Below are 13,181 nucleotides of genomic sequence, written 5' to 3'. Positions count from 1 at the left end.
ACCAGCAAATCAATAGCGAAAGGGCAAGCGATGGATTTAGTTTGTTTAGTCTGCGAGTGTCGGCGTTGTTACCTTAGCCAGTGATAGATAGCATTTCGTACGAAATTATGGGTTCATTACAAGCATGGATAGATCCCTGATATCGTTTGTCATAAGGCTGGGAGCCATTGCCGATCTGCGTTGATCCTACGTAGCTTGTCTTGGCCTTTAGAGATCAAACCATGCAGCGAGTTTATTCGACTAATGAGAATATAATAAAGCAGGATGTGCGTATCATCATCAGTTTCACGTATGGGTCGTCATCTTATTGGGGTTTTCCTCGGTAACCTCTTCACTCTTCAGTCTTTCAGTCTTCACGAACCGCTTGCGATAGTTAAAACTGCGTAATTGTGCCGTTCAATCACGTTTCTGTGGTTATCCTATAGTTTGTGTATTAGCGTTAGCGTGTGTACTATATACGTCTTAACTCTTCAAATGATTCGAAAAATTATGACATTCCGTGATTATGGTTATATACCTATTGTTATTGGAATGGTGCGAGTCATTAAAGTTGGCGATCGTGTCCAGCGTGCGAACGTTGGCAATTTTAAGTTCCGCCGAAGCCTATGGTATCGTATCGTAGGCCCCGGTTCCGCATTCGGTTCACGAAACACCCTAGCTTTATGATTCTTCCCATCGAACCAGTTTTGAAAAAGAGCATCTCGCATAACTGTTATAAGTAATACCTACTATCGATATTTACAACGTTACACACAAAAATTTCAACAGGGAAACAGCATTTTCACTTTGTGTCCACGTTGTCGAGTTAAACAATATAGATAAGACATATATTGGATGTATGCTGGATGCTTAAACCAGTTTCGGGACAAGTTTGCATCACTTACGAAATGCCGCTTGCCGCTATACTCCGTCTACGAATATATAATTAAAGTGTTGTACAACGAACACTGTCGGTCACCTAAATAATAAAGCTATAAATTAAACTGTCATAGCAAACTGAATCAGTTGTCAAATATTTCCTCGTATTAATTGGGTATGGTAATCGAAAATGTCATCTCGCAACGTCCACCGCTTAGCACGTATTTGTAAGCTCCTATAGTTGGGTTGGGTTCCGATGCCACTCGTACTGAAAGCGATTGCTCCGAAAATGGTAAATGACTGCGGTGTGGGTTACTAAATCGCCGGAAGACCCATGAAACAATTCAATCAATCCGATCCGCTTATTCGCAATTCAACTCAGCCACTGACTCAGCAGTCACTTCCGATCCATCATATTTTGTATTGATCCTGCCTGTTGATAACATCCCAATACCACGAAGCCTATTCATATAGTTTACTCTTTTCCTTAGTTGATACCATTTGGTATAGGTTATTGTGTATTAGTCTAGTTTGCACTCGTAGCAAAAGGAAGCCAGTTACAGACACATGTCGACCCGAAGAATCAAAATGTCAATCCGTTGCTTCGTCCATTAAACCAATTATGGTAAGTGGGTCTCCGAAAGGATTTCAGAAATCGTGTATAGTGTGTCGTCTTTACCATCTTCCAGTACGGATTCGTGAATTATGCACTCGAACAACTCGTGGTCCGAAAATTTGGGGAAGAGGTGTGGAACAAAATCAAGTGAGTGTCACCATGAACGGATGGACCATTGGCCACCCCAATGAATACATAACTAGGCTACTCACCTCGTGATGTGGGCTTTGAACTTAGTTACGAAGGTGTGTTATACAGCACTCATTTGAATCGTTTGTTACCGAAATCCCTCTCTAGCAAACACCTCCACCCTGTCCCTGTAACATATTATAAATAGGCCTAGTAGTTGCCGACGGCGTCTTAGGTGATTGAAGGTTTGTATGCACTTAGCTAGCTTTATCATCGATAGGATATTCACAGTGGTAAACAGTAATACAACTGAGTTAAAATGTAATGTTGAATCCATTCGAACCTAAACTTACTAATTCGAACAACCCCTTTCAAGTTTAGGCTATAGATATAACGCACATATATTTCAGGAATGAGGCGGCACTTCAAATGGAAGGAAAGTTTATTCAGAGAATGATATACGACGATATCTGTACATTCGGTCTGGTCAAAGCTGCTACTTCGGTCTTAAGTTAGTATGTTATATTGATACAACTCTATGCTCGCGATTCATATGAGCCGGCATGGTATCTATACCTTTCTATTTCGCTATAAATATTTAACCATCCTCTATCCGTGTTCCATATCTAATGGAAAATGTAACATTTCAATTTAAGTTTAACACATAGTTTAAAAAGTAAATAAAACTGTAGCCATGTCCCAAAATATAGAGCATTTCGGGAATTTTCCTAATTCCTCGCTCGTTAGCTTAGCAATATGATGTCTTTTTTGCAAATTATCGTATAACTATGGTTGCATTTAAAACAAAAAAAATCAATTTAAAACAATCATGTTTAAAACAAGGCTCTTGTTCATTGTTTAAACATGTTCATTTATTTTTTATTTGTTTAAGCCATGACGTCACGAATATTCAATTGTGACGTCATAGTGGATTGATATTGACAATTAGGAATATAGGGTATAATGTAGCTCCTGTTGAACCGACTATTTTGAGGGTTCCTTCCTACCATCCCATATCGTATGCGTCGGCTATCGGGTGATAATTGTCCGTAGGAGGTAAGATCATACAACATGTTTTTCGGAATGTATTTAATATTTACACAGTTATGGCATGAGTTTATAACTTGAAAAAACACATTTTTAAAAAAAAAGTCCTTTGTTCAAAACACTGTTTAAAACATGTTTTAAGCAAAGTGTTTTAAACAACCATTTGTTTAAAACGCAACCCTACGTGTTACCTAATGCCCATTGCTCATGCAGATGTAGGAGCGGAAAAAGTCCTCGAATTATTCGGTTCATTCTTTTTCGAATTCTGTCAAGAATCGGGATATGATGCCATCATGAGAGTGCTCGGTTCTAATGTGAAGGAGTTTCTCCAGGTTAACGTTTCTTTATATATGAACGACCGGTACGTGATGTCCCCTAACCCGTTTTTGGTTGTAGAATTTAGACGCTTTGCACGATCATCTCAGCTCAATTTATCCCGGAATGAGAGCGCCCAGCTTCCGGTGTTCTGATGGGGGAGAAGGGTCGTTGATCTTGCATTACTATTCGGAACGGGAAGGACTGGAGTATATTGTGATAGGTATCGTGAAAACCGTTGCGAAAGAGATACATTCGACTGATGTTGAGATTTCCGTACGTGTCCTACTTTTGTATTGACATATAGAATTCCTTCATGGAACGTGAAATATTGCAGATTCACAAAGTAAAAGACGCGTCGTGCGACCATATCCAGTTAAAGATAATTGCGTTGAACGGCGGTTCGCTTTCCGGCAGGACTAATTATGATATAGAAGATATCGAGGGCACGATGCGGGAGATGGATAGCAGCATATCGCCGGCACTGTTCAGCAAGGTGTGCGTACTGCGTACTGTACAAGTATTTATTTCGCAATGAGTGGTCCACAATATGACATTGGTTGTCCTCATTAGAATGATAGCCCTTTACAACGGTGCTTCCCAGTCTTTTTCAGTTCGCGACCCACTATAAATGCAAGTTTTATTGTGCGTCCCGCAATGAGATAAGACTAAACGAATGACAAACAAATTTGTGAAACAATGTATTGTATAGCTAATAGCTATAGACTATACGAATGGCGCGCAATTTTACTATTATTGTGAAAGTTGAGCTTGCATAGGAGATATTATCTGATCAAGTCCAGGCTTGATTAGTTCGACTTCCCTATAATTGGAGAATATCCAGGTATACCTAAAAGTGAGGTAGGCCACAGCTATTTTAGACCAACCGCCACATGTATTCCAAAATTTTTTTTTAGTTATGCCAATAATATTGCTATCATATCAATTAGAAGTTTACTGGCATTCAATAACATCCAAAAGCCGCCCTCTATGATATTTTGAATAAAAAACTGTAATATTAAGAAAAGCTTCGCGACACCCTTGAAATAGCTTCACTCCCCGCCTAAGGGTCGCAACCCACTGGTAGGGAAGCACTGCGATAAAGGCAAAGATAGGAAGGTGTCGAAACAACTTAGAGTAGTCTTTGAAATCAGACACTCACCTTGACCTAGGTAAAGTAGAGAAGAGGCATTCACAATGCGCACTGAATGAAAAGCAAAACAGAGAATATATAAGGCAAGCGACAAAATGAGGTGACATGTGGTGGAAGGCGAGATCGATATGTTAAGTCGTGGTCCGCTAATCTTGTAGGCTGACTATAGTATTCATTTAGATGAAATTGCTTGTATTTCGACTTGAATGCGAAAATGCTCGACGACTGTCAGATAGCCGGCAAGGTGCTGATCCACAATTGGGATCCGGCAGCAATGCGTTTTCATGTATTCAGTTCTGATCATATGGTAGTTGTTCTTCCCCGGTCAACAAAATGGGAAGCGATCGTTGACGTGCGTGTGCCGTATTTGTGCGCTTTTGACTCCGAGGTGAAGTAGCCTGGTCGTTGAAATTTGAGGGACAAAAGCCACATCGGATAAAATTGGATAAACGAAACGCATCACCGTGACTATTTTTATCAGACATGTGCCTTGCAATGCTCAATTCCTTTGAACACGATCTACTATAATAATGACGTGAGTAGCTTAACGTTTCGTCGTGCGGCTTTTAATGATACCTTCACGAATTTCAGGCCATGCCTTTTCATCTGATCTTCGATCGAGACATGTTCGCGACACAAGCGGGAGCATCCATAGCACGAGTTATTCCTCAACTGAAGGAAGTATTGCCGAGGGATGAACGCGAGACAAACGCAGATTCTAGCAACGCGGAGTCGGATTGGGGCGACGAGTTCCAAGACGAGGAACAGTTGCGTTTGACCAACATATTCGAACTCGCAAGGCCGCCCATTCCGTTCTCCTTCCATCACATTCTATCTCAGATCAATCAAGTGTTCGTGCTGCGGACGAAAGTCGGTGAGAATTCAGTAAAGGCGTCGGCAATATGCAATTATAGCACCCAGTCTGCATGATGTGATATATTTTTGAAGCTTATGTGTTTTACGTCATTTCAGGAATCCTGCAATGTGATGCAACAAGAAAGTTGTCGGTTCATAAACAAGATGGCAGCGTCGAAGAGAGCATTGCATTGGAAGCCAATTGTTTGCGACTAAAGGGACAAATGATTTACTTGCCCGAAAGTGATAATTTGCTTTTTCTGTGCTCTCCCAGGTGGGTAAGGCGGAGGGAACTCCTTTGAATCATAGGTTGTGACTATCTCAGTAATAGTATATGACAGCTCACCAACATGCGTAGACAGAACCAGTAATACGTGGGTTGGTATCTGGATGAGAAATGCACATCGTATAGTCATTTTACAAAAAAAATACCGTAGTTACCAACAAGCATGATTTGTCAATTCTACCTGTCGTTTAATCAGCGTGATGAACCTGGATGATTTGAAGAAAAGAGGCCTTTCATTAAAAGATCTGCCATTGCACGACGCGACTAGAGATCTTCTGATGCTCGGAGAGCAATTCGAAGAGGAGTATAAACTGGCCCAGAGCCTGGAAATCCTGACAGACAAACTGCAATACACCATGCGCGAAAGAGAGAGACAAAAGCAAATGACAGACAAGTATTATTCGGTGATACTTAAAACAACTTTGTGGAATGATTCTGTAGCGGGCTGTTAAATAGCTAAGCTTTAGATGCAATCAATGGGACTTATCGATCTATTACATCGATAATAGGCAATATAGCATTAGAGTAAGAAAAGAATACCATTTCCATTCCAAAAGGCCTATTATACGGTAGTTGACGAAATACAACTGCTTCGCATTTTCACCAATAAGTATTGGGTTACCATATTTTGATATTGGGAAATAAGGACACTTTTCACAGGCTCCAAAAGTTACTGAAGTGAAATAGAAAACCATATTTATACAGCCAATATCGTTGGATTGACTAAAAATGGTCATTTTCCGATTTGACTCCCGAAATACCCAGAGTCCGTCCATCTTCTAGCCGCCCGAAGCGCGAAAAAATTTCACAGTCGACCAACGATTTCGGTCTGTTGGTACTTGCATAATGCATATATTGTGGGTCGCACGTCAGACTCATTTCTATAAGTTTGGGCGTACTAAAGGACGAAAGGTACGGTAAAGTAGTTACTAAATCGAGCGGAATTTCATGTTAAATAAATCTGCCGCGAAATACTTTGGGAAAACTTTACAAATATTTACGAGAAATCTGTCGGTAGCATGCATATGGTTCCTTTCGCCTCCCCTGGCTGCGACAATGCATCGAAACCGTTTTATCAGACATCAGCATCCCAAATTTCGCGCTCACGCCTGGGATATCTGCTCATGATAATCATATTATTGGTTGACCTTGCAAGTTCACATTAAGTGACACGGGTATATTTCGCAAATTGTCGCACGGGCCACTCAAAACCAAAACCATCTCGCTGGTCACTGGCCACCCCTACACACTGTCTTCACTATATTCAAAGTTATTCGGGCAACCTAGCAGTAAACCATTGTACGTATGGTATTTCAGGCTTCTGTATGCGGTTTTACCACCATCGGTAGCCAATCAATTGCGTCAAAAGAAGGAAGTTCTACCGATGCGATATGACAACGTCACTCTTTTGTTTAGCGGCATCGTGGGCTTCAGCAAGGTAAAAAATCTATTTCATCCTATTGCTGCTTATCTGTGTAGTGAAAAACATTTCAGTACTGCGCTGGGTTGACAAGTTCCGACGGTGCAATGAAAATTGTTAATCTACTCAACACAGTCTACACTAAATTCGATCAACTTACTGATCCCAAGAATAATCCTCACATTTACAAGGTATTGGTCTGCTGCTGAGTATGCTTTGCATTTGTATTGAATACGGTATACGGTGGACTCTATGTAGGTGGAGACTGTCGGTGACAAGTACATGGCTGTTAGCGGCTTGCCGGAACCTTGCAAGGATCATGCTCGACAGATTTGCAATATCGCTCTCGATATGATGGAGATGAGCCAGCAAATTGAGATTGATGGGGAAAAGATTAAGGTACAGATTACGTCATGATCTCCAGATTATGTAGATACGGATTGACTTCAAGATGTAACGTGCAGTTTTCGTCGTCGACCTATTTGAATCCAATTTCCAATTACCTGTAGGCTTATTACCATCTACGCCAGAAGTCTCAAACTCAAATGTGCTCGCGGGCCAATTTCCTAGTTTTCGATGACACCGCGGGCCGCAGCATCAACAGTAGAGGCATTCAATATGCATTTCGAAGAATATGCCTTAATTGACGGGACCTTGTATATTGGCATCACACACGCATCGTGCGATGCAATATCGTAATATTCACGCCTGTCATGAACATAAAACTTATTTTGAATATTTGAATAAAATTGTTGTTGTACTTGGCATAACTTGGCGAAGTAATGAGACACAGATAGGGCGGGGCATAATGATTCGAGTACTCGAATCTGAATCGAGTATTAATCGTGCTGTTTCGAGTCGAGTAGTTAAAGACGATTTTTTTCGAGTACTGGAATTATACGCTCCTCGCCCCTGGAAGTTAATTTATCAACGAGAATTATAGTCTCTACAGTAATTTTCACTGTTGAAGCCTTCAAACCTTGATTGGCCGTATCGTAGCATACGAAACACATAGTACAAAGCTACGAACGTTACTGGAACTAGCAGATTTTCGATGTCATAATCGTCCCGCAACATTATGTCACTATCAAGTGCAATGAAATCGGTACGGTCGAAAAAATACCGAAGTATCTTTAATGTGACGTATAACAGGCATTATATTCTTTGTGGAGGCATAAAAGGTACATATTAAAACTTTCCCATATTACGTTCTGTTATGACGTCATAATGAGTGATACTCGATTACTCGACTCCACTCGTAGCATATTCCGTGATTCAGAATCGAATCACTCAGGTGCTCGATTTTGCCCAAATGGATACAGACACAACGCAAGGGGACAAATGCACCATGACATCATAAAAACTATCGCGTGATAATTTAGCAGCTTGCGAACATTTGTCGTGCCGCAATTATAGGGAGAATGTTTTAGAATTTACCAAGGATTGATATGATATCAAAGCATTTGAATAGTGCAGCCCAATCCAGGTTTCGGGCATACTCCCGATAAGTAGGCTATTGATCATGACATTGCCAAAGTCAAATTAAATCAGCGTTCAATTTACCTTCGAATATTGGAACAAATATCTAACAACATGAATACAAAATTAATTATTCATACTAATAAAATGTCCAATCGCCTGACAATCCATCGTTGTTACAGCTGTCTAGCGTATACCATTTTGTTACTCGCCACCTTCAATCGGCGATAGCCACCTTTAATTGGTGTTTATAACATGGATAGAGAGACTCAAGATTTAACTGACTATATACATCAGGGTGGCCACAGCATGCGAATGGTTGCCATACCGACCTGATTAGATTGCGAAATCCACTACGCTGCGCAACGCCCTCTACGACCTTTTGAAATAGGCTCTTACTATTTCTCACGGCAGTTTGATGGCGTTTGTTACATCCATGACTTTACGAACCCACGTCACAAGTGCTTCTCTGATTTTGACGATTGACCCGACTCCATTGGAGTCATTTTGATTTTATCACCCAGTCAGTCCTAGTTCGAGCAATTCTACGAAAGATCGCTCACCAGTAAAAATCACACTTGTAGTCACGAATCATCAACGGGTCATTTTTATCGTCATGAAAAATAATGTGAAGTAATAGCATCTTTCCACCGCATGGCAGTGTTGCAATATTAAAGTTTGATGAGTAGTTTGAGATTATTGGAGCAGTTTTGGAGTGAATTTTAAGTTCCCAAATGTAAAAAGATATGTGACTGTTAACTAATTGTCGAATATTTGAAAATCGCAAATGCTTGCGTGGGCCGCACAAAATGATCTGGTGGGCCGCATGCGGCCCGCGGGCCGTGTGTTTGAGACCTCTGATCCACGCTTTTGAATTGAGGGTATCGATTTATCGTATGTAGATTACGATTGGAATTCATTCTGGAGAAGTCGTTACTGGCGTTATCGGAAACAGAACTCCTCGATTTTGCCTGTTTGGCAACACGGTCAACTTGACTTCTCGATGCGAAACAACTGGCGAAGCTGGAATGATTAACGTATCGGAATTAACACATGGGTAAACACACCATCACCTACACCTATTTGGTGTCAAGTTGTAAAGGAGGCCCAGCACAAATTTCATGACATCTTCGGTTTTCAGAGCCGCCAATTTGCCCGGTTCTTACGATCCTACATTTCAATTCACCTACCGAGGAGAAGTGAAAATGAAAGGGAAAGCTGAACCAATGAAAATGTTTTTGCTGTCTCGCAGACACATCGAAGAAACTCATTTGTAGCTTACTCCACTGATGTCATATCCTTCACCGAAGACTGAAGAAAATTTACTCTGCTGTCGATCACCATTAAACATTGTACAGCACACTATAGTTTAAAAAATGTTTACCATAAAGTACATTTTGATTTGAAACTCATGATTCTATTGTGATCGGCTGTGGGGTTTGGTAGGTTATGTAGCTTTCCGAGCGCAGCGCGAAAACGCAATGCATAAGTTCTAACCAGGGCCGTAACAGCACTTCATCAGCCCCCCCCCCCAAAAAAAAAACGTTGGTCTTGGGCTCCCCATAGAGTGATAAACCGGACTTCTGGGGGGCTTCGCCCCCAGACCCCCCTTTGGCGATATGCTCTTTGCCACTACTTGTCATCAACATTGGGTGTCCGTTTAGTGAGCCAGCAACACTCGCCTAGACGCGCAAAGCGCGAAAAATTTCAAGAATTCATGATTGAATCGGTCAGTATCATTGGGAATTGCATATATATTGCTATCAATTTTTTCCCCTCTCTTCTCACGTAATCAGATTTACCGGTAGAGCTGAGTGAGGTGTATTTGAAAAGGTAGGAGCCCTCAATAATAATTAAACATCTTCGGGCGTATACCCGTTGGCAGGAACGAAAAGCACTTCGTCAGGCCCCCCAAAAAACTTGGGTCTTGGGCTTCCATAGGGTGATAAACCGACCCCCCTCCATCATGTTGTTCGCTTTTGCCACGAAATTTGCTGTACTGCTTAGTGAGTCAGCGCGAAGCGCGAAAATTTTTGATAATTGATGATAAAATCGGTCAATAAGATCGGGAATTGCATATATAGGCCTATTGCTATCAATTTCTTGTCCTCTCTGCTCACGTTATCAGATTTACCGGTAGAGCTGAGTGAGGTGTCTTGGAAACTGTAGGGCCCGTGAATAATAATTAAACATCTCAGGCGGGCGGACCCGTTGGTATGACTTCGTTACATGATGTTATTTCGTGATCTCCTGTATGCTATAGAAATAAAAAATAGAATCGGCCCAACGTACTAAATTAAAAAAGACGCACACGATTTCAAATTGCTATTTTTTCACTGGCCTATAATTTGTCCCTGCGGGACGGAATTCGTTTTCTGAGGTTGAGATTGCCAAGACAGAAACATTCGACGCCAGTCATTTAGTCGCCTATGGACAATTAAACCTGAATGTCCTAAATCGTTATATGTCTTGGTGCGTTGTGTCGCGGTATTGGCCAACGCCGATATGTCCATTTCCATAAATCTTGCGTGTTTTTTTCTTGGGGGAAGAGTACCAAATAATAAAGATAGTTGGCACCTTGAAATCGCTCCTAGCGCGAAATTTTTTTGAAAAGTTCCCCCCAATTGGGGGGTTTGGGGTGCGGCAGTTACGTTCCTGGTTAGAAGCATCAGCCTATTAGTTTCAAAGCTATGCCAGTGGTCCTGTCGATTAGAGCAAACTGTATTTGGGAATCTCGCACTGAAATTGAGTGTCCGCAGTATTATTTTATTACTATTTTTATCAATTCAATAATAATGAAAGAAAATGTAGAAAGACTTGATGAAGTAAATCAATCCATCAAGCTCCCATATTCGCCAACAAATTTAATAACAAAGACGTAAGAACGTGTTAAAAGAGGATTGTACAGTGACGTTGTCAATATTTGAGAAAATCTCAAAAAATGATGCGTGTCCACTGTCCATGTCGAGCCCAAAATTTTTTCAAAGGTAATGAATGAATTCGATCAATAAATATGTAACTTGCATATGGTGGTCGCCTCCTACCACAGATGGGTTCATTTGGCAAGGACAGATTATTCGGCGTTTCGACATAGCAATATCGAAGGTTTCAGTGAACATGCCTCTATCATTTTGTGCAAATGTTTCATCGCCGCCGATCTCGCTGCGAGCGCACAAGCGACGATGACGCGCATCCGCGGCAGCTGGAGTGGAACGGCCCTTATCCAAAATTCATAATTGCAGTTCCAGTACGGTGGCTTCCGGAGAAAATGGCCGCGGTCAAAAATTTGAGACCACATTATTTTTATAGCGCAGTCTCACTTCTAGTGGTACAGGCTTAGCCTACTCGTCTACTATTCTACTTCTACTTATTGCAGTCGTTTTGGCGTGTTAACAAAATCACTTCTTTCCTTTCAATTGACAGGAGGTGGTCAGTAACGAAGTAGGCCTACTTATAGGCCTACTCTTCGAAGTACTTCAAGTGTATTTTGCCTACTTGCACTACTTCCTCAAGTGGTTATATGATTTTAGATTACTTTTACTGGGAATCTAAAAAGAGGACACTTTTAAAAATATTTCTGACTACAGGAGTAAAATCCGAAAAAATTGGTAAATTTATTCCTAGTTTGAAGTTGGTTGACTAAAAAAAGGACAACTTTGCGACTCGACTCCCGAAATACCCGCTTTCTATGAATTTCCCGTTGGTTGACCCACCGCACCGATACTTGAGTAGCTGATTTCCTATATCTCAGTTGAATTTTCACATTGTAGCAGACCGCTGGTCCTTAACGTAACGTCCCTAGACAACGCCAGGTATCTGTTACGATTACTACTTACTTTACTCGTTGTGCTGTATTTTCCATGTGACCCACACGCGATTGCACAATGTTCCGCATCGTAATCCTCTGTCTCGTATGGCCTAATTACCATTATGATCCTTTTACTATTTACGCGAGTTATTCACCGATTGCACACTGCGAGGGCGTCGCTGTCTTGCCGCGCATTGCGCAAGTCTATACCTTTTTCCCCGCTTTGCTCGGGTATAAGCGCCGGCCTCTTTCGCAGTGTGGAGACTCATTTTTACTACGCTACCTGACGCACGTCTCTTTTACTGCAATACATCCATACCGAGTGTACTGTGAGTTAAGAAGTCGCCAACGCCAAAGACAGCAAGCTACAAGCAAGTCGTTCCGCTATCACTGCTCCAGCACGACACAGCCGCACTGTTACATGGTGCCATTGAGTTCGGTAAAACAGCTCACTGTTACAACATACAATTAACCAAAATTTTCGAAAAAGAGGACAAATTCTTTAAAAAGATCACGTTTGGGCGTCCTCCGAGGACACTTTCAAAAAAGCCAAAAAAACGAGAACAAATCCCCTTAAAAGAGCACGTATGGCAACCCTAGATAACGGTCATTCTATCGATTATTCAAAACGATGCGGCTATTCCAGTTTCTAGTACCAATATGACCAAAACTGATTCATTACCTTCTCGATTTCTAGCTTCGTTATGTCTTCCATGTTTAAGGCACGAAGTTTATAGGATGATGGTGCGAATTTATATTGGAATATTGAGAAGAAAGAAGCACATGAGGGGTGAAACAATAGAACAGAGATCAATTTATTTCATAAAACATGATCTCTACGCGATAGTTCGACGTCAAGCTCGCGTGGATCGAGTTAGGAAAGGACGTAGTTTATTTTTGTCCTTGATGTTTTTGCGGCATTGCCTATACACCGACTTTACATACACACGATCTCTGCATCCGAATACCATGAGTGCTTGATGTGCATATGCCGCTGGACAGGGGGGGGTATGCAGATGTAGGCATTGTACGGCTTTCTAAAGTCATGCAACACCCCTCCATGCTACCCCAGTAATGCATGAGCGCCAAACAGGGAAGTCACGGATACCAGTGTTATCAGGCTTTTGGTCTGACCCGGCCAGGGATCGAACCCACGACCTACCGATCACAAAGCCGGACGCTTAACCATTACGCTATCTTGTCGGTATAAATAGC

At 41.5% G+C, this 13,181-nt stretch overlaps 2 protein-coding genes across 2 annotated transcripts in view; one reads left to right on the top strand and one right to left on the bottom strand.

Moving 5' to 3' along the window:
• Nucleotides 1–1,914, bottom strand: part of LOC145457522 (high mobility group protein B2-like) — an 81,193-nt gene extending 79,279 nt beyond the window's left edge. Inside the window, exon 1 of the mRNA XM_080335744.1 lies at nt 1,903–1,914. The gene's annotated coding sequence lies outside the window, so the exon portion shown is untranslated. The remainder of the gene's footprint in view (nt 1–1,902) is intronic.
• Nucleotides 1,329–9,570, top strand: LOC145457520 (guanylate cyclase soluble subunit beta-1-like). The gene is made up of 14 exons (XM_080335740.1): nt 1,329–1,483; nt 1,548–1,621; nt 2,014–2,114; nt 2,864–2,982; nt 3,047–3,241; nt 3,303–3,461; nt 4,710–4,992; nt 5,091–5,247; nt 5,456–5,653; nt 6,577–6,697; nt 6,754–6,870; nt 6,938–7,078; nt 9,061–9,215; nt 9,300–9,570. Exons 1-14 carry the CDS (start codon nt 1,481–1,483, stop codon nt 9,433–9,435), a joined length of 1,959 nt encoding a protein of 652 aa, XP_080191866.1. The 5' UTR covers nt 1,329–1,480; the 3' UTR covers nt 9,436–9,570.
• The last annotated feature ends 3,611 nt before the right edge of the window (nt 9,571–13,181 follow it).

This window comes from Botryllus schlosseri, chromosome 15 (assembly GCF_051294905.1).
Source record: "Botryllus schlosseri isolate E-star chromosome 15, Bs_hap1, whole genome shotgun sequence".
Taxonomy (NCBI): Eukaryota; Metazoa; Chordata; class Ascidiacea; order Stolidobranchia; family Styelidae; genus Botryllus; species Botryllus schlosseri.
This window is presented reverse-complemented; position numbering and strand designations above follow the sequence as displayed.